We start from the raw sequence: 19,912 nt of genomic DNA on the forward strand, positions 1-19,912 counted from the left end.
ACCCTCTCTAAATAAAAATGCGTGTTACAACCCCCACCCCCTCCGGTCATTTGCGCAACGTGGCCAGTCTGCACTATACATAGCATTTGCCCCATGGCAACGGGATGTTTAGTTTTCCTGTCCATAGCCGTAGATCGCGGCTATACGCGCTAGTGGAGGGCTAGGGAAAGGACAGAAGAAAAGGCAGTGACACGGGATGAGCGCTAAATATCAACTGAGGCTTTATTGACAAGAAAGGCTACATACACACAAATGCGCAGAAACACCGAAAAAGCTACGTAAGGCGCAGCTTTCACAGAGAAAGTGATTGACGCTGTAGATAGGCTTTTTCTTTTGTGTGCAAAGCCAGAGACGGAGTGCTTACGCATTCGTCATTTTCTTTGATAATATAGAACGCTTCGAAGATCTCTCTTTGTAGTCGCGTCCTAAAGCTGCGCAGGACGTAGTGTAGTGAACTTGCAGCAGCCATATTCCGATTTGAATCGCGGTTCCGGCGTCAGTTTCCGTGGCGCCGGAACAAAGAGAGATCTTCAAGGCGTTCTGTATTATCAAGAAAAATGAAGAATGCGTTAGCACTCCGCCTTTGGCTTTGCACACACAAAAAAAAGCCTATCTACAGCGTCAGTCACTTTCTCTGTGAAAGCTGCGCCTTACGCATCTTTTTTAGTGTTTCTGCGAATTTGTGTGTATATAGCCTTTCTTGTTAATAAAGCCCATTTGATGTTTAGCGCTCGTCCCGTGCCACTGTCCTTTCCTGTCCCCGTCTAGTGCGCTTTTTGCCATGTCGAAGTCTTATAACCAACTAGCCCAAATTTCTGCGTTGCTAGGGATAAACTTAGATTACCTGGGATCTAAATCTCGACACGCGGGTGTTTCATTTTGATTACCCCTAGTGCTTCTTTGCCAATTGCCCATTAGTTTGGCATGTTCTGGTCCCCGATCAGGCGAGCTGGGCGCGAACGTGAGGTTGCTTGCGGGGCACACTTGGCGGACATCCCCCGGTTTCGACGACGGCCAGGCCATGGAGGGCACGGACAAGCCGCCGGAGCCGGAACAGCATGGCAGCAGCCGCAAAGAGCGCCCCATGCTCACCTACGAGCCGATCGTGGCCCCAACGGACACCAAGCCGGCCTCTGTCGCCTCGCTGGCCGCACAGCCCGCCCCGGTGAGTTATTTCCAGGGGGATAAAGCGAGCTCGAAAACCTTACGGATCGTTGGCGCGGATATGATACAATTCCCATGGTTGCCAGAGCAATCGTATTCAGCCTGCTGAAAAGTTTTTCACTGAGTATTTAGCTAAAACAAAGAACTGATGCAATATAGTTACATATAATTGCCTGGGTAACCAATACTAACTCTGTAAAGAACTTCCTGTGTATTTAAACTGTAATTTTCCGACAACGGGTACATTTGTAGTTCATTTTTGGTTTGGTTAGTTCACTGCCCCTGCACCTGACTTGCGCAGTGCGTGCGTGCAGTCTCCAGCTCAGATGTTCGTGCGTGCAAAACGTGCGCAACTCGGATGCACGCTGTGCACTCGCTGAGCAACTGCCTCCCCGGGCGCTTTCGAGGCCGTCATTCGTTCCTTCACGTTAAGCACCTTATCTGTCGCCCCTGTACTGACGCCGGAACAGCGATTCCAATCGGAACATGACTGCTGCAAGTTCACTGCAGGCTATTGGTGACTTCGTGTTTGTGCGCGCCACCTAGCGGCCGTCGCGAGAATCGCCCAAATCAGGTCAGGTTCCGGACTTACCCATGCCGCACCGCACTTGTTTGTCCTCATAACGGCGTAGTTGGCGTGATACCGCCGAAAGAAGTCCGGAAGGCGATAAAGCGGACGTGTAAGGAGTTCTCTTGCGTCTCCTTCGATCTGTCGGCACGATGGAAGTGCAGCAGTGGATACTTTTACCGTTTCCCGCGAGAAACAGACGACGCGTGTCGCGAGGCGTTGGGGGGACGGAACCTACGCATCGGAAAAAAAGTGACGTACGCCATGCATGTTTGCTCAAAGCACTTCGCTCAAGACGACTACTACCTTCCAGGTCAGCATCCACTAGCCTTTTCTTAGTAACGGAGCCACATTGCATGCGTGCGGCGTACTTTTTGTCGGCTCGCTTCCCCGTGTGCTCTGCGCAAGCGTGCACCTACCCTTTACAGATATATTAGGCGCTAAAGATATCTATTAGGTGGTAATTATGTCAAGATACTTGTTTGAAATGAAGCCTCGATGTCAATTAGCTGGGAACATCGTTTTTAAATCCGCACTTGATTGATTGATTGATTGTAGGGTTTAACGCGCCGACGCGACGCAGGCGATGAGGCGCGCCGTAGTGGAGGGCTCCGGATTAATTTTGACCACCTGGGGATCTTTAACGTGCGCCGAAATCTCGTACACACGGGCGTTTTTGCTTTTCGCCTCCATCAGAAAAGCGGCCGCCGCGGCCGGGAATCGAACCCGCGACCTCGTGCTCAGCAGCGCAACGCCTTAGCCACTGAGCCACCGCGGCGGGTTAAATCCGCACTTGAAGCGGGCCTCAAATCCGCATTTGCGCAGATTCCCCGCGCGCCACTCGACGTACTTGACGCTCAAGTCAGTTAGTGGCAGGACTCCCGCAGCTTCGGGAGTTCCAAGCAGCGAGCGGACGAGGTTATCCCATCGGCACACGCTTTGTCGGCTTTTTGTTTACTCTTATCGCACGTGAGCTTCAACTTTAGTCGTTTTCCGGGAGGAAGTTGTGTATGCTCCAAACGCCAGCAGTTATCCGTGCGCCTGTAAACCAACTAGTACGAATTTGTACTTACTTATTACGAACATCGTGGGGGCCTGCAAATCAAAATAGTCGAACTTGGGTCTCAAAGCGAAAAATTACGAACTAGCGAGAGAAAAAAAAATATGCCGGAAATTTAACGTGTGCCCCGAATGCCGAGCAATTTAAAGCACAGCCTTGTTGCATAGAATCTGACTTCACCACCAGCTACCCAACGCCCTAGGCAATTACGCCACAGCGTAAGATGTTCGGTAGTTTATCCAGAATTTGTAAGCAGCGTGGTGTAATCGTTGACACAATATTTTGGAAAAAACGTTTACAGCAATTTGATATCAGCTCAGTTGTCATAAACCGACCTTTTTTTTAGTACTGAGCAGATACGGGCAATGCTTTGCATTCAAATTTGCGTGTTGTCGGGGATAATGATATCCTGAAGTGGGTTTTCATGCTACGAATCGAAAAGGAAGGTTCATTTATAAGGCTACTGCGAAGCTCTATCACAGCCCGAACAGTGGTAATTAAAACTGTACGTCTTACTTGTAGCAGTTGATGAAAGCCGCAGTAGGGTGCTTGCACTTTTCTGAGAGCCTTCGTGCCCACGAGCGCCGCCCTTCCTCGATTTCTGGCGCCGTTAGAGTGGCAGCTAATCATGAGCGAAATGCGATGCGGTGCTTTGGTCGCAACCAACGTTTGCACGTACATAGCGACGATCTCGTCGTTTTCATCGCTCCGATCATCGACCCCGATCAAAATAAGGCTGTCGGCTGAAGTCATGCGCTCTCCCTCGCCAAAAACAACGCGAATCAACGCTGAAGTTTAAGAATCTTAGTACGGTCGCAAACGAAACTGCGATGGAGGACCTGTTTTGCGACTCCACATTTATTGTTTTGACAAGTGTTGCCAGACTGCGTCGCGCACCTTGAAGTTGCCAATAGAGTTGCAGCCAGCGGTCGTTCACATGGGAAAAGAAATAAAAACAGCTTTTATAATCGTTCCATTTAAGTTCTTTTATTCATGAAACTTCGTACAGCTCTCTGTTTTTCAAATATTCGCGCTAACGTTCGTGAAGGTAGAACGAAAAAATATGCAACGAAATGCAGTTTGTTTGTTGTAAACAGTGACAATAAGCGAATGTTCTCTACTCGCTTTGTGCGGAAAATTACTGCCCCATTCAGTAGCGCAAGCTTTTCCTGGGAAGTGGTTGAAAGCAGCTAGAACTTGACAAATACAGACAGAAAAGAAAACACGGCACGCCACTGACTGTATTTCGCATAGTGCCCTGCCATAGTGCATTCTGTCACTCCGTCGCCCTGCGATTGACCGCGCCCTTTCGTTTTTGTGCTTCAAAGGACCAGGACTCACCGGAAATATCACCATTGGACCATGCATTAATGTTTTTTTTGGTGTTAATATTCACATTCAGCTAAAGCCGCAGTTCACTTCACTTCGTTTGCAAAGCATTGAACGCCGGGCAAAATGTCAGAGAATGGCAAATAAAGCGACACAGCGAAAAAATGCACGGAGATCACGACGGAGACTCAGTACGGATAAGCTGATTCCTTGGCGTCCGCGCGCATGCGATCAGTAGGATTCGAGCGCTGGTGCGCAAGTGTTGTGTGAGCGTTGCCACGAATTTCTCAGGGTCTCACTACAGATAAGTCACACGGTAAACCGAAAACACGTTCGTTACCTACCCAAAGGAAATAAACCGCGCAATGCTGTCGAGACCGCCTACACAAAATCCGCCTGGCCAGCGGGCCGCCATTTTACAATTAATCCCGGCATGCTTTGCTAGCCGGAAGCGAAAATGCCACAGCAGCACGTTGCCAGATTAATACCCATCACTTTTGCCGTTTTTAGTGGGCAAATACTCAGCTGGCAACCTTCAAATCATTGTATCATGTCAGCCACTGTGTGTCGTACTGTTCCAATGCATTCGTTCAGCAGTGCGCTTTCCCTCTAGAGTCAGTATATTATCTCAATGGTTATTTCTGTGTATTCAGTATGCTTCACGCGGTTGGAGAAACGACTTGCGAGATGTTGTCAAAACAGTGACCAAATCACGGCCAGAGGTGACTTGAAACAAAGACTTGCCTCCAGGGGTTTCCGCAGGATTCGAATCAAGGGGGGTTGTCTCAATGGCTTTGGGAGGGGGAGATGAAGAGGGGGGCAGTGGTAGCGGGAGGCTAAACTACGCAAACTGTTTCTTTTTTAGTGCACTGGATAAATATTAGACGTCGTATAACCAAATTTCATCCCCGTGACGTAAGTTTTTTTTTATTTTAGATTCTTTATAAAATTTTCTTTAGGTTCCATCAGTTGTATCGAACATTGATTGCGTTGTTTGTATTTATAAACATTCTCCATGTGCCTCAAACGACATCCCTTCCTTTTTCTTTCCACTTCAAGTCCACTCAGCTATAGCTTCCTGTGAGGCTTCTTATTTTCGGAGAAGTTTGGTCATAGGTTTAATGTAAAGCCCCTTCGATTGAAGATGACAGGTGCGTATTTTCCCTTTTGTCTCGCTTTAGATAACGCGGTGTTTCTTTCCCCCTTTTACTGGGGCTTGACCAATCTGTCCATACGTTTAATGCAGAATTGATATGACTAAAATTTCGAGATTCAAGGGGGGCGGGGGGGAAGAGGAGGTGTCCAGAATAATTACAGAGTCTATAAACACCTGAGAGGTGTGTAGGAAAATCACTGCCTGCAAAGGTCCAATAAGCAGAACACTGATTATGATAGGGTTTGCAGAGAATTACGATATTTCATGTTACGATATTTATAAGCAAATGACAAAAGAGCGAACTGAATCGAGTGGCTCCCGTGCGTACAGAGATGTTCCGTGGCGCAAACAGTCGCGTGCAAGTAGTCCCCTCCGGACAAATGGTCTTCGGAAGATGTGAGTGTGCAACACGTTTTCGCGGGTCAAGTTAACGTCAACCTCACGCGAAAACAGTAGGGAAGAAGTTGAATGTCGTGCGAGGTCATGGGGACACATTTCCAGAATTAGAAGGCACTCTTACGAGGAACCCGCCGCGGTGGCTCAGTGGCTAAGGCGTTGTGCTACTAATCCAAAGGACGCGCGTTCGATCCCGGCCGCGATGGCAGCTTTTCTGATGCAGGCGAAAAGCGAGACCGCCCGTTTGTCGAGATTTCGGCGCACGTTAGAGAACACTAGAAAGTTAATACGGAGCCCCCTACTCCGGCGCGCCTCACAGCCCAGCCTGGTGTAACTTCGACGCGTGAAATGGAGGATTTAATCACTCTTACGAGGAGGGCGACGTTTATAATCTTCCTGCGGAGCAGGTGACCCCAGCCGCTCTCAGCAAAGTGGAGCAACAGGGAGCCATTGCGGAATACCAGCCGGCCCCGGCCTCCGGAACCGCGTCGCCCCAGCAGCCGACGGAGGAAGCTCCGTTCTTGAAGGGGGAGGCGGAACCTCAGCGGCAGTACAGGAGGAGGTCTTCCACGTCTCCGAACGTGGACTTGAAGCTGAGTACGCCGCCGAGGCTGCAGCACGCCGCTCCGTTTCTACCGCCGCGTCCCCAGGCGTTGCCGCAGCCGGCGTTGTATTCGCCGGCCTCCGAGTCACAGGCACCTCGGCTTTCGACGCCATCACGGAGCCCTCTGGTGCAAGGTACACCAACGGCGTTGTCGGCTTGCATTGTCATCAATTTCTGGGCTGCTCGTGTCGTCCTTTCGGACAGAAAGGGCGAACATAAATCCTTTTAAGCCGGGAAATATGCCTTCGAACGGATACACTGGAAGTAAGGACAGACCGAGACACCCGCTGTAGTTAAAAGTATGTCGCGTTCAAACTGTTATGTGGATGTGGGGATGTTGGCTATTGGGAAAATGCCGGTCTGCAGATGCCTCTGACCGATTTCTGTTGTGAATGGGCCAGGCGGGGATGAAACCTTAATCGCCCTTTTCGGGGGCAACTGTGGGCTCCTGGATTGGATTGGGTTCCTGGAGTCGTAGCGTGCACTCGCAGAGTGGTCTGCAATCGGGCCCTTCAGTCTTAGCGCAATAGATTTTCTGAATGTAAGCGGACCGAGTGAACGGTGGAAGCAGGCCAGTGGTTTGTAGATTTGTTTCCTATATATGGCTTCTCCAGTTATAGTTAAGCCTGCGGGTGTGTCGCTATTTCGGAGGGAGAGACAGAGAGGGAGAGCTAAGGAGGGAGAGAGTAGTAAAGTAAAGAATAAAGTGAAAGGCAACAAGACAAAGGCATAACGGAAACAATAAAAAAACGAAAAGGCTTACTGAATAAATCAGTTCAAATGAAAAAGAAGAGCGTTAAGATTCCGTGGGCGTATTTATTAAAGTTCCTTTTTACATGCGACGCTCAGAGCATCTCTTGTCGGCGGCCCTGTCCTTCCTGCGTGCGTCTGTTATTGTCCGCGTGCGTCCGTTGTCCGCAGCCACTTTCCCGCTCTCCTCTCCCATAGCGAACACTCTCTCGCGAGGGGCATTGGATTGGATTCGATTGGATTGGCTTGGCTGGGCTTGGATTTGGATTGGATTGGATTAAAGTGGATTGTATTGGATTGTGTTGCGTCATAGCCGCGGCAGACGCACTGGCGCCGGCGCGTGCCCAGGTGAGAGCGTGTGCGGCCCAGCACGCTCTCACTCCGCCGGTGGGCGACGCTGCACGCGGTGCTGCGCATGTGCAGTACTCTCTCTCTCTCCGCGGTTTCCTCTCCTTCTGGCGCGCTGCGCATATATAGTGCCAGGGTCCCGGTGTGCCGCTCTCCGGCGGCCTTTCGGTCGACGGTTGCTCTCCGCGTGCGCTTGAACCCCCTCAGCGTCGCATCACACCAGGGTTCCCGCGAGGGGAGGTGGGCGTAATTTTTTTCATTTTTATCTTCCTTCAGGTGTATGCAATACAGGTGATGGCCGCGTTGAGAGCAGACCTCGAAGCCACGTGGTTATGGCCTGTGACAAAAAAAAAACAAAAAAACTCAAAGCCCTATTCGTATGAGAAAGACGGTTAAATCGCGCAGCATTCTCTCATGCAACCACAGTCAGACAAAGTGCAAAATCCAAACTGCTTCAAAGATGTCCAAATCACGCAATTGGATGGACGTCGGCTTCATAACGCCAGGGAACCAGGTTAGATGCCGACCGCGGGAAGGTATTTTGTGTGTGATACCCATTCTGTATAAAGTTGGCTTTCCGCAGTGCGTTTTTGCGCAACATCGAGCGCCATCAGTGAGGCTCCGAAAGCTTCGCTCTAAAAATATTACGGGTACACTCGGTGACAACTAAAGAACGGCACCGATGATGATGATGGTGATGATTTCTATTGGTTTCCCCTTTGTATCGGGGTGATGACATGTCATCTAACCAAAAAGGACTAATATACATATGTTTTACACTTTTGGTTCAATACTAGCGCTGCTTAGGGCAGGCACAAAAAGCTCATTAGGCACAAAATACTTTTTATTTCCTGTTACAGGTGGTAACTGTCCTAGGCAATATTCCCCTCTCTGCTTTTCGTCCACCAGCATTCTAATCTTCTTTTCGTCCCCTCGACAGCCTTGAAGGTAACTTCCTCTGTGATACCCTTAAATCCTAGGGCTTCTGAAAGCCCAATATTCCCTTCATGTAGATTTGGATGGATACCCTCACATTCTAACACGATGTGCCGCATAGTTTCTGTTTCTTTTCCGCAGACCACGCATACCCCATCATTTTGTGAATACTTCCTCACAAAACTCTTAGTTCGCAGGCAACCTGCTCTAGCCTCAAAAAGCAAAGCACTGCCCTGGGAATTATCGTAGAAATTTTACTTTATGATGTTCATCTTCTCAGCCCTGTACATCTCTAACGACGTTTTAGCTTCCATTTTTTCCCTCCATTTATTCGTTTCAATCTGCCTTGCCTCTTTTTTGGTTTCCTTGGCTGTTTTGGATTCCCCACTGTTCTTTCCGTATTTCATCGTTAGCCTTCTATTCTTTCTTAACCACTGCGTGTCCACGCTTTTCAAGTATAGGTACCTAAAAACCTTAGCTGCCCACCTTCGTTGATCCATTGCCCTCAACCTCATCTCAAAGCATATTTTACTCTGAGCTTCTCTAACTTCAAACGACGCCCAACCCATATCTCCCTGAACTGCTTCGTTAGTTGTTTTTCCATGCGCGCCTAAGGCCAAACGTCCTACCGTTCTCTGGTTTACTTCAAGGCCTGATAGAACGTCTGATTTTAAGCAGAGTACAGCATTCGCAAACGTGAGACCCGGAACCATTACTCCTTTCCACATTCCTCTTACTACTTCATATTTGTTATACCCCCACAGAGCTCTATGCTTCATTATAGCTGCGTTTCGCTTTCCCTTAACCTTAAGTTGCTCCTCGTGAGTACTTAAGTAGTTATCCCCTTTGTTTATCCACATTCCCAAATATTTATATTCCTTCACTCTAGGTAATTCGCCTTGCTGGATAGACACTACGTCAGTGGTAGCGTCATTGAAAACCATTATTCCTGATTTTTCTGCACTGAAATTTAATCCGAGGTCAGTGGCTTCCTGGCCGCAAATATTTATTAGCCGCTGCATATCAGTTTGGTTATCAGCTAAAAGAACAATGTCGTCTGCGTATAACATTCCCGGAATATGCTGTTGTACCACTTCGCCTTGCAGCATATGGGTTAGGCTACACCCTACTTGACTTTCTTTCATTTTCTTTTCTAACCCTGCCATGTCAAGCATGAACAGTATTGGGCTCAAAGGGCATCCCTGTTTCAGTCCCCGATGGATGTTGACCTGCTGGGCGCATTTCTGTCCTTCCCAAGTCAGGTGCACTCTATTGTCTTTATAGATTGCTATAAGGAACTGTACTAACTCGTCATCTAATCCCTGGAGTTTCAGCATCCTCCACAGCCGTTCTCTGTTTACGTTGTCATATGCCCCTTTAATGTCCAAGAACGTAATCCATAGTGGTCTATTCTGTGCTTTCGCAATTTCAATGCATTGCGTTATCACGAACAGATTGTCATCCAGTCGCCTGTCTTGTCTAAATCCATTCTGCAGTTCCCCAAGTATTTCATTTTCTTCCATCCATGCTTGAATTTCTGATTTTATCGCCTGCATTACGAATCTATACACCACTGACGTTACTGTGAGTGGTCTGTATGAATCAATACTGGCTTTGTCTCCTCTGCCTTTATATATTAAATTCATCCTACTTTCTAACCAGTCCTCTGGTATTTGCTTGGTTTCTATCACCTTATCTATTGCCCTCATAAACGATTCCTTACTTTTAGGTCCAAGTAGGTTTACCAGTTGCATTGGTATTCCGTCTGGGCCCACTGCTGTCTGGGGGGAAACCTTTTGCTCTGCTTTTTTCCAATCAAGGTTGCTCAAACTTATTTCCCTTTCCGCAGTCTTTTGTGGCGCTGATATTATCGGTGCAGGTTTCCCTACCACTATTGTCCTAAACTTCTCACTAATCGTTTCAAGTTGCCGGAAGTTGCCGCTGTGCCGTATCACCGTAGCCGGATGTTTCTCCGCGCATCGCAAGTGGGGCGTTACTGGGAATATTTTGAACATGGCGGTAGACGTTCCAGTGATTTTTTGGGCTTACTATGCTGATAAACGACTCCAGTGACGACAAACAAACGGCGTGAGACAAGGCAGACGATATCACGCATTCATAGCAAACCCTTTCAAAACGCGCGCGCACTGACGTCACGGGTCCGGCGCTTTGGCGGAGTGATACACTACATAAGGTGGTGCCGTTCTTGAGTTGTAACCGAGTGTAGTCGTTATTCATGACAGGCAGGGTTGGTGGGTGCGTCCACAGCAACTTCCTCCTTCGCTGCTTGAGCCGAAAAAAACATTAGGGATTAGGTTGACGGCAGACCCAAGGCTGCATTCCTACATCAGTGCCGCTCCTGCTCTTGCGGATGCAGAGCAGCGGAGACCGAGCCTGAAGGCGGAGGCGGCATCCACTACAGCGGCCGCCGTGGCGCCTCCTCCCACTTCTCTGCAACCTGCGCCCTGGAAGGCGGTGACGGTGGCCGACATGACGGACACGGCGGAAGCGCAGGCGCTGCACCGCAAGTGGGAGCACGAACACCTGGACTCGCACTGGGATCCCCCCTTCGCTGCTGCGGAAGGCACAGCTCACCACGCCAGGAGGAGGGACAGGCTCTTCAAGGCGGTGCAGACGATCGTCGTCCACGCCAGCTTCTTCGGAGCGGTGAGCTCGCTCTCTACGCAACTTTATGATGTCGATGATAATGATGATCTTGACGCTTATATTGAGCCTAATGGGGCCTGTGGCCCATCGGGAGTTGTTAACCGGTTAACAGCGGACGTTAAGTGTGTGTGTTCAGCAGCCGGTGTATACGGACGTCCTGTCCGTATGCGCCCGGTCGACTATTCCAGGCTGGGTTGTCAGTGGGAAAGGTGACATTCAACATTTATGCTCTCTAAAAGAGGAGGCACGGGAAAGGGGGACGGGTGGCTGCCCCAACATGGAGGAGCATTCCCGAATTACGCTACGGAGGCGTTTTTTTTTTGCGAAATTAACATTCCGCAGCGTACTGCCCCCGGAACAGGCACACGTATGCCCATCTTCTTTTGACAGTGAAAAGAGGGAAATACTTTTGAAATTGTTACCATTTTTGGTAGGCCATTCTCCCGTCTTTCTGGCAGCGAAGCGCCACACCCATTATGCATGACATGTCACGTTTACAGTCCAAGTGGCGACACGATCAGCAGCAGAAAAGAACGTTATGCACAAAACGTGCAGAAAAGGGTCAGATAAACAGGGCACTCCTTCACAGAAGCATGCGTGGGTGTCTTTCCCTATACTTTACCCAGGGGATGTACTACGCAATCTTTGGGCCGACGGTGCAGGACCTCGCGGTGATCATGGACGTCGGCCTGTTCCGAGTTCTGTTCCTACTTGCAGCCAGGGCCGTCGGCTTCTTCGTTGGAGCCGTGACCGGTCAGTGCGTGGTGGGGCGCGCATTACTCGTGTTGTGCGTGGCTTCGATGTCATTACACCGAAACCACGTACGGCTGGGCCATGGCCAAGCCGAAAGATGCATAGATGACACGAACACGGAACACTGCGCTCCTAGGAGCGCAGTGTAGACTATATAGACTGTTGGACAGGCCTTAACTCATGAACTGCCTGTTTTTTCTTCAGTTTATGGAAAGTTAAATTATGATAATTTCGTAACAAGCAACATACAGCGCATTGTTCCTTGTGACATTGCATCCATGGAGCAAAACACTTCATTTGAGGGTTTGTAAGGCACTAGACTGTCAGTGTGCTATGCTGGTACGTCGTTTCCTGCCACATCTACCAATTAGTGCACAAAAAATTATGTAAACTTTTTGATGCTCTTAATCGTACAGTTGCCTTACAATCACTTCATAGAGTATGTTCCCTATTATCTAAACTCAATTTCTAGTTCCTTTTTTAAAAGTTTCATGCTTTCAAACTGAAGCATGCTTCCCTACCTATTTGTGCTGGTGTGCTCGTCCGAACTGTGGCTTGGTGCTCAGAAAAACATCTAAGTATGGGGCGAAATTCTGGAAATTTGCCCTTCAGTGTCACAATCATGCCTGGATCCCTCTGAGTAAGGACCCAGGCATTATGGGCCGAGGCATTTTCTGCACACTGTTTGCTCCTTCAAATTTTAAGGATAGTACATTCAGAGTAAATTCAAAGGTAGTATATTCGGAGGCAATTCAAAGGTAGTACGTTCGGAGGCAATTTAAAGGAAGTACGTTCAGAGGCAATTCAAAGGAAGTACATTCAGAGGCAATTCAAAGGATGGACATTGAGAGGCAGTTCAAAGGAAGGACATTCAGAGGCAATTCAAAGGAAGGACATTCAAAGTCTATTAAATAGCAGTGGCCAATTCTCAATTCAGAGGCAACTCAAAGGAAATTTCCCTTGTACTGCCTCTGGGATATTGATGGGCAATTGACTGTGAGTTCAAAGGCAATAAATATTTTCATAAGGGGAGCTCTCTATACTCTTTAAACAGCGGCCGTCTTGCTGGCTGCAGTGCCCCCTAAAAAACTGTTACAGTCGTAACTCGTGGCAGCACAAACTTTGGGCGCGCAAAATGGCGAGACAGATTATACTAGAACACTTAGAAGACAGCGTTATATCAGTGTTTATTCTTTGAAACTCACAGGCAAGAAATTCTCTTTATTGAGTGGTTAATCCCGCACGTATTTTTATTTGCTTTTACTCCTCGATGTGACCTACAAATGGAGGACAATAGAGAGCTTTAGCATACCGTGGTTTTTTTTTACGTTTCGTGTGTACTGCATGTACCGGGACCCGACTAGGCAAGCGTGCATTCGTTCCGGTAGGGTGAATTAATTCCGCTGGTGGGCCGTCTCCGCCGCCCCATCATCGTGCATTCGTTCCGGAGAAAATGACTTAGTTCCGCTGGTGGGCTGTTCCCGCGGCGTCATGCGCGCAAATTTGTTTTGGTGGGGTGGGTAAGTTTTCCTAATGGGCCGTCCTCGCCGCGCCACGCGCGCGCACATGTTTTGGTAGGGTCGCTTTATTCCGCTGGCGGGCCGTCCCCGCCGCGCCAAATGCGCTGCGCGTATTTGTTTCGGTATGGTGGCTTAGTTCAGCTGGCTGGCCATTCCCAGCGCGCCATGCGCACGCATTCGTTCCGGTGGGGTGCGGCCCTCCACGACGTGCCTTCGCGTGGATGTTATCGGGTCCTGGTACGCACGGAACAGACGGAACGTACGGAACACACATATAGCCAAAACTCTCTAACAACGTGCTTGTACTGGTACTGGCCGCGCACCGCTTGCGTTTAAAGGCCCATTCACACTGCGACGAAAGAAAATTCTGTCGCTTTGTCACGCGACGACAAGAATAGGTCCCGACCATTCGCCAAAAACGATCGTCGCGCGACAAAGCGACGGAATTCCCGTCGCTTTCGCTTGCTTTCGTCGCTAGTGTGAACGGGTCTTAAAGGAGGGCCATGCTTGCCCCATAAAATCATCCTGTTTCTGACTCCTCTCTTCATGTCCCAACCCGAGGATATTTACCATTTGCGAAAAAACCTTTACTGGTCCACACTCGGAAAGCTCTGTGAGGAAACGCTGCTGCCCGTCAACTCTGCCGCTTTGTGACCACAGTTTGGGAAGAGCGCATTGGGAGCTGGGTTATGCCGCCGCATCCCCGACCCGCCTGCTGTAAAAATATCCGCCACAAATGTGCGGCTGTTTTCATATTCAATATGGCGTTTGTTAGCAAACAATTTTTACTGCATTCGTCATGCACCCCAAAACTCGGATCTAGAATATTTCGAATGAATCTAGCATGGGCAATCTAACAAGAGTTTACTCCTGCGAGTTCTGGGACGCCAGTGCGCAGGGCCGATGGCGGGCCTGAGAGTTTCACTGCCGGAGAATTTCATACCTGATGGACCTGCGCGTGCCCGCAGGCGCTGTCGTCCTGCGTCCCGTCAACCCGCAGGTGGCGTTCGTGCTGCTCAACTTCTTGCTGGCCATGGCCTGCCTCGGGGTCTCCTACATCGACACGCTCCTCCCCTACCAGCTGCTCTTCGGCCTTGGAGGATTCGCGCTCGGCGCCATCAGCGTCCGTGAGTGCTGATGGGCCGTCTCACGCATGCGCCGTGGCTTCGTTTACTCGGAGTTCAAGATAGCGTGACGCCAGACCCCCCAAACAATGCCCACGGATACGTAATGAGACAAACTTGCAAGCGAAAGCTGTGTGGACAATAGAGAGTTCAAAAGTGTCCTTAGCTACAGCCTGAGAGACGTGAAGGCGATAGTCCCGACGTGTACATTGCCAAGCCTCTTCAGGAGCTCTAACGGGAAGACACTGGTAAAGCTGTCACCCAACAGTTATTCAAATGAAAGAAACCGATACTTACAAGGCTTAACAGCGCGAAAGCTGATCTCGCACATGGAACGCACTTACCATACGCAAGCGCTGTCCGCCTTCTGCATTTGCAGCGGCTGCCAGCTTTTATTTTTTGTCAGTGCTGAACTACGTAGCACAGACAGCTCATAGGCTATTGTGTGGTTCATGAAAGGCTTCTGACCGCACCACTGAAGAACATTGCTCACCGCGGCTCATTAGTGTTTTTTCTACAGCCGGGACTACCTAAATAGGGGGTTTTGGGGGCAAATCCGGTTTGGGCGAAATGGAAATATAATCGTATTTTTTTTACCACCAAGAAGTTAACGCAGCAACCTGTACACCTCTATCCCTCCGCTCTTTTTGAACTTCGTTTTCTCGTGCTGTGCAGTAATTTGTAGTAATCTATAAATAGCTGTACAGAATTCGGCGCGCGGTTCTTTTGCTGCTAGTCTCTGAGATCCCCCGGCGAATGCTACTTCATAACAGCAAGATAGTCATGTGGCTGGACTCGGGGAAACCAACTCCCCGAAAAAGGGCTGCGTGACTCAAATGTTCGTGCCATAAACTAGAGTTTCAGTATATGGTTCCCCTAGCGGAGCAGACTTGCGCGTCCATCCGCCATCGTGAGTTCCAAAGTCGTGCGATAAAGCCACCTGTCACGCATGGGGGAGCAGCCTCGCCCGTTGCAGCGGCGGGTCAACCACAGCCGCTGATCTGTTCACACCTGGAAAAGCGATTCGGTATTGAGCACTTAAAGTGGGCTTTCCTGTCACGGAAGAACCGGTGGCGCGGCGGCTCGCAGAAATCGGACGCGCAACTCAGCGAAGCGTACAGAGGCACTCAATTTTAAACACGACGGCAACGCCTGGTGCAGAAATACCCAGCATTTAGCAAGCGTGAAGCTGCACAGAAACCGTCAGGTTTGAGAAGGACATCCAGGCCTGCCTCCCCATGCAACGATGCCGCAATCAACAAAAATAGGTTTTTACTTAATTGGCGCCAAACTGACACAGCTGGGACGAGTCATGTGGCAGCCCTCTTACGACAGCCAGTCAATTACGTAATGTGGCTAGCGTGGCGTTTTGTGTGTGCCGATCTGTATGTGACGTTACTAAGCATGTTTTCCTATTGACTGCGTCGCAGCCCTACCGGGTCCGCGACTTTTTCGTTGTTTTTTCGTATCGTGGGTGCGTAGTGTGTGCGCGTGGTCACCTCCCTGTAAAGAGCACTTTCTCACGCACACACTACCCACGTGGAAAAGCATGCTTTCAGTTGCAGCTCTGATGGGGCGGATTGTTTGTTTGAAAACACGTTCATGTTGCGCTTGGGCGCTGCATATAACCATGCGCGTACGAATGAACAAAATTTACAGTACAAAAGCAACTTACAGTACTAATGCAATGATTTTTATTTTTTTCTTCGTATTCGGGACGAGAATTTGATATTCTAGAACAGTAGAACACTCGGTTCCGACAAAATATTCGGGCGGTACTGTAAATGTTGAAACTTGCATCGACTGCTAAATAAGCGGCAGCCGTAAAATTAAGCGTCCGAGAATAAATCACGCCAGGGTTGCACAATGTGAATGTGGAAACCCAAATACGCCTTGCTTTTTGATGCGTAGTATTCTTCGCCGAGTATCCCCACAGCCAGAACCATGTAACGCCCTGCATTCCACAGAAATGCCGAGTTGGCAAAGGTAAAACCTGTAATGTTTAGAATGGCCTAAATGAAGATAATTAGTGTGACAGGATTTTAAAAAGCAAAAAATAATAGAAAAAGAAAAATAAAACCCAAAAAAACGATCGGACAAAATAAAAAATATCCGTCTTTACATCTTCCCCCCAAACCGAAGAATAAACGAAAAAGTTCCGCAAAAGAACTTCTGAAATTCGAATAGAAGATATCGTGAATGGACATACCCTGCGCTACGCTTTGCATCTCCGGAAGAATAAAAAATATAATTTGCGAAGTAAAGACACTTCATTGCTATAATGGTATACATTTAAATCATTGGCAGAAAGAAACAAATGAAAATTTGAAAAGAACAAGATAATCTATGGTCTTTCGCTACTTATAGCCATAATGGGGTGTAAAGGACTCACAGTATATAGACAAGCGGCATAACAATGCACCACATTACTAGACAATTCTCTGAATTTCTTCAGATTTTTTTATTCCTAGTTCACATTTGTTGCCTCCCGATAGTACCGGAGCCCGCAAATAACACTGCGTGGTTTGAAAAATACAATAATACTGAGGAATGATATTCGGTATTCGATTCGATAACCTGAATCCGGCATTTTCTTGAAATATTTCTTCTGAATCCCTTTTTTATAGAAAAGTGCAGTCTTTGTCCTGCGCGTGGCATTGCCGCGGCGAAATTGAGCAAACGCTAGGAGCGCAGGTATACCTGAAAAGGTTCAAGGTGACCTGAAAGGTGAAAGATGTACAGGCGAGGATAAAAATGAGCAGCGGATGATGAACGACGGTTGCAGCGAAAAGAGCGCGAGGAGGAGAGCGAATGAAACTGCCGCCAAAGAGTGAGGAGAAAATTGTGTGGGAGTGCGGATAAAATCAGAGTGCGGTTATTGGTACACTCCAGCCTTATGTGCCACCTCGGAGCCGACCAAGGCCGCGAGTTCCTCGCAACTCTTCTCAGAAAAGCCGTGGTCGCTGCTGAGGGTTTCGTCGTTACGGTAGCGCTAAGTGTGAAAGGGCCCAGCGCCACGAGCAAAGCGGGGGTTGTCTGTTTTGCCCAAAGAACACTGTTTGATTAGAAATAAGTAATGAGAAGCTGGCGTCTCTCTTTCCTTCCAACCGTTAATTTGAGTCATGATGTAAAAGAGCACGTCACAAAGTGAGCCGATCAACTGCCGACCACATGCGACCGCGCACTGAGCAAACCGATTGAGCCCGTGTGGTGATGCGGTTTGGAAGGTGTGGAAAATATCTCGATTGGTCAACCTAACAGCTTACGGCCGGTTCGCTTGCGCAATGGATAGTGCTAATCATTCGATATCTTCAGCGTGGCGCGCGCGTTCACGCCCCCTACCAAGGTGTTTTACTGAAATGAGGAAACGCACAAATGCTTTGTATTCAAAATGCTGCCCCTACTATAAATTTCTATCCGGGCTGATCGGACATTTGTTAGCATCAGTTTTCGAGCATCGTCTTCATAGTCTGCTGTAACCTGTCTAACCACGCCTCTGTCATTTCAGCCATTTCCACTAGAACAGGGCCGTTATTTTCGCCACGATACGGTCAGGTACACGCAACGGCGCAATTGTGTGCGCTTCTGCGCAGTCGCACTTTCGGTGCAAGTCAATACTGTGCTCGTGCAGTCGGGGTCCTGTGGACATCGGCGCTGTGGCGAGAGGCGAGCGGGTTCTTGGTGCGGACGCTGACGTTCACCTTCTGCCTGGGCTGCGTCCTGGGGCCGCTGCTGAGCGAGCCCTTCATCACGGACCGCAGCATCGTCACCGGAGACTCGGCGATCCCGGCACCGCTGAGCGATCTGAACAACCTCGAGGACAAGGACTTCATCTACGTGGGGTACGCGTACTGGCTCATCAGCGTGTACGCCTTCTGCGTCGCCTTCCTCGCGCTGGTAGCCATGTTCGTGGACCCCGGGCACCAGGACCTGCGGGACATGGAGAGCCAATGCCCCGTGCTCCCCTGCAGCGGCTTCGTGGTGCTGCTCTTCTTCTACCTGGCCGCGTGCCTGGCCGTGGAGACGCTGTGCAGTCAGCTCGTGGCCCCCTTCGCGCTCCTGCTTGGCCACAACAAGACGGCTGCCACGTACGTGACCAGCCTCTTCTGGGCCGCCTTCACCGCCGTCCGCGGCGTCTCCATCGCCTGCTTCCCGCAGCGGGGCTCCTTCGACGCCCTGCTCTTCTGCAACACACTGCTCGTGGCGGCCACCGGGTTGAGCGCCTTCTTCGGCCACCAGACGCGGCTCTTGTGGATCGGCACGGCCGTCGTCGGCGCCTGCATGGCCCCCAGCATGCCGTCGACACTGCTGCTGCTGCACGACTACTCGGGCGTCTCGACCTCGCGCTTTGCCTTGGCGATGCTGGTGGCCTGCGCCAGTTCCGCCTTTCCGCCGCTCTGCGTCGGGGCCAAGCTGGAGCGGCAGCCGATGCTCTTCCACCAGGCGCTGGCCGCCCTTTCCACGGTCGTGCTGGTCCTGGCACTCATTGGGAAGATTTTGCTGAGGCGCATTGCCATGGAAGAGCGCTACGTCCGCCTTCCCACAGACGACATCCGGCGTCCGTCCTACAAGTCTCTCAAGCGGCGCGAATAGAAGAGCCTCATTCGTGGAGCCATAGGCGCGCGTAGTTCGGCGTGAACGCTGTTAGTGCTGCCATCGCAGACACAGGCGAAGGTCGTTTGAAGTAATTAGTGCCATAAATTTTCGCATATTTTTTGTTTATTATAACTTTTTAAATGAAGAGAGGCGGAAGTAGTGTCACGGTTCTTATTAGTTGAAACGCATTAACATTTGTGCCATCTTACCGCTTAGCTTTCTACAGACCTTCAATTCGTGCACGCTGTCCGTGTTTACATGACGGAGAAAATTGGTCCCGAATTCATCTTTACGTGACAGATAAAATTTTTCCCGAGTTAATATTGCTTAAGGCGAGCTCTTAATCTTTCACACTGAAGGTTTTATCCAAAAATGAAGCGTGCCCCAAATTTCAGCTCTAAGTAAGCCTCAAAAATAAATACCTGAGAAGAAGAAGGGTTGGAAGCTGGGCTAGTTGGAAAGAGGTATTTTTGGATGAAACCAGCGCAAACGTAAACAAAAGCGAAGGAATATCACCACAGCCGCCAGTCTAATGACTGTTTAATATCAAGAAGGGGGAATATAAACACATAACGCAAAAACAACAAAAAAAAAACACTGCGCGTGAGCGAAAGAAGTTTACAAACGCCACGGTGATAAGGTAACTAGATAGACACCGGCTACAGTCAAGGTCCGCGCAGATATGCAATCTCTTTGGGATGAAGACACACACTTGCTTGGCTGATACACTTGTCTCCTCGTTTAGATATGTGAAACGCTTCCATAATAACGCGGGACATTTGTTCACAGTGCTTAAATAAAATGTCACTGGTAGGGAAATCAGGTTTACATCCCCTGCACTTAGGGCAATGTGAAGAAAGATTGGGTGATTGGGGGAGGGCCATTAATGACAATTCATTCTCTCTCAAACGCACGTTGATACAACGAACAGTTTGTACAGC

General features: G+C 49.4%; 1 protein-coding gene across 1 annotated transcript; it reads left to right on the forward strand.

The window, feature by feature from the left end:
- Positions 1-835: 835 nt before the first annotated feature.
- On the forward strand, positions 836-19,483 carry LOC144161681 (sodium-dependent glucose transporter 1A-like). The gene is made up of 6 exons (XM_077692305.1): positions 836-1,165; positions 6,081-6,411; positions 10,689-10,978; positions 11,605-11,731; positions 14,220-14,378; positions 18,007-19,483. The coding sequence occupies exons 1-6, from the start codon at positions 1,022-1,024 to the stop codon at positions 18,966-18,968; spliced, it is 2,013 nt and encodes a 670-aa protein (XP_077548431.1). The 5' UTR covers positions 836-1,021; the 3' UTR covers positions 18,969-19,483.
- The last annotated feature ends 429 nt before the right edge of the window (positions 19,484-19,912 follow it).

Source organism: Haemaphysalis longicornis, unplaced genomic scaffold (assembly GCF_048455015.1).
Source record: "Haemaphysalis longicornis isolate Haplotype H1 unplaced genomic scaffold, Haemaphysalis longicornis Haplotype H1 scaffold_12, whole genome shotgun sequence".
Lineage (NCBI taxonomy): Eukaryota > Metazoa > Arthropoda > Arachnida > Ixodida > Ixodidae > Haemaphysalis > Haemaphysalis longicornis.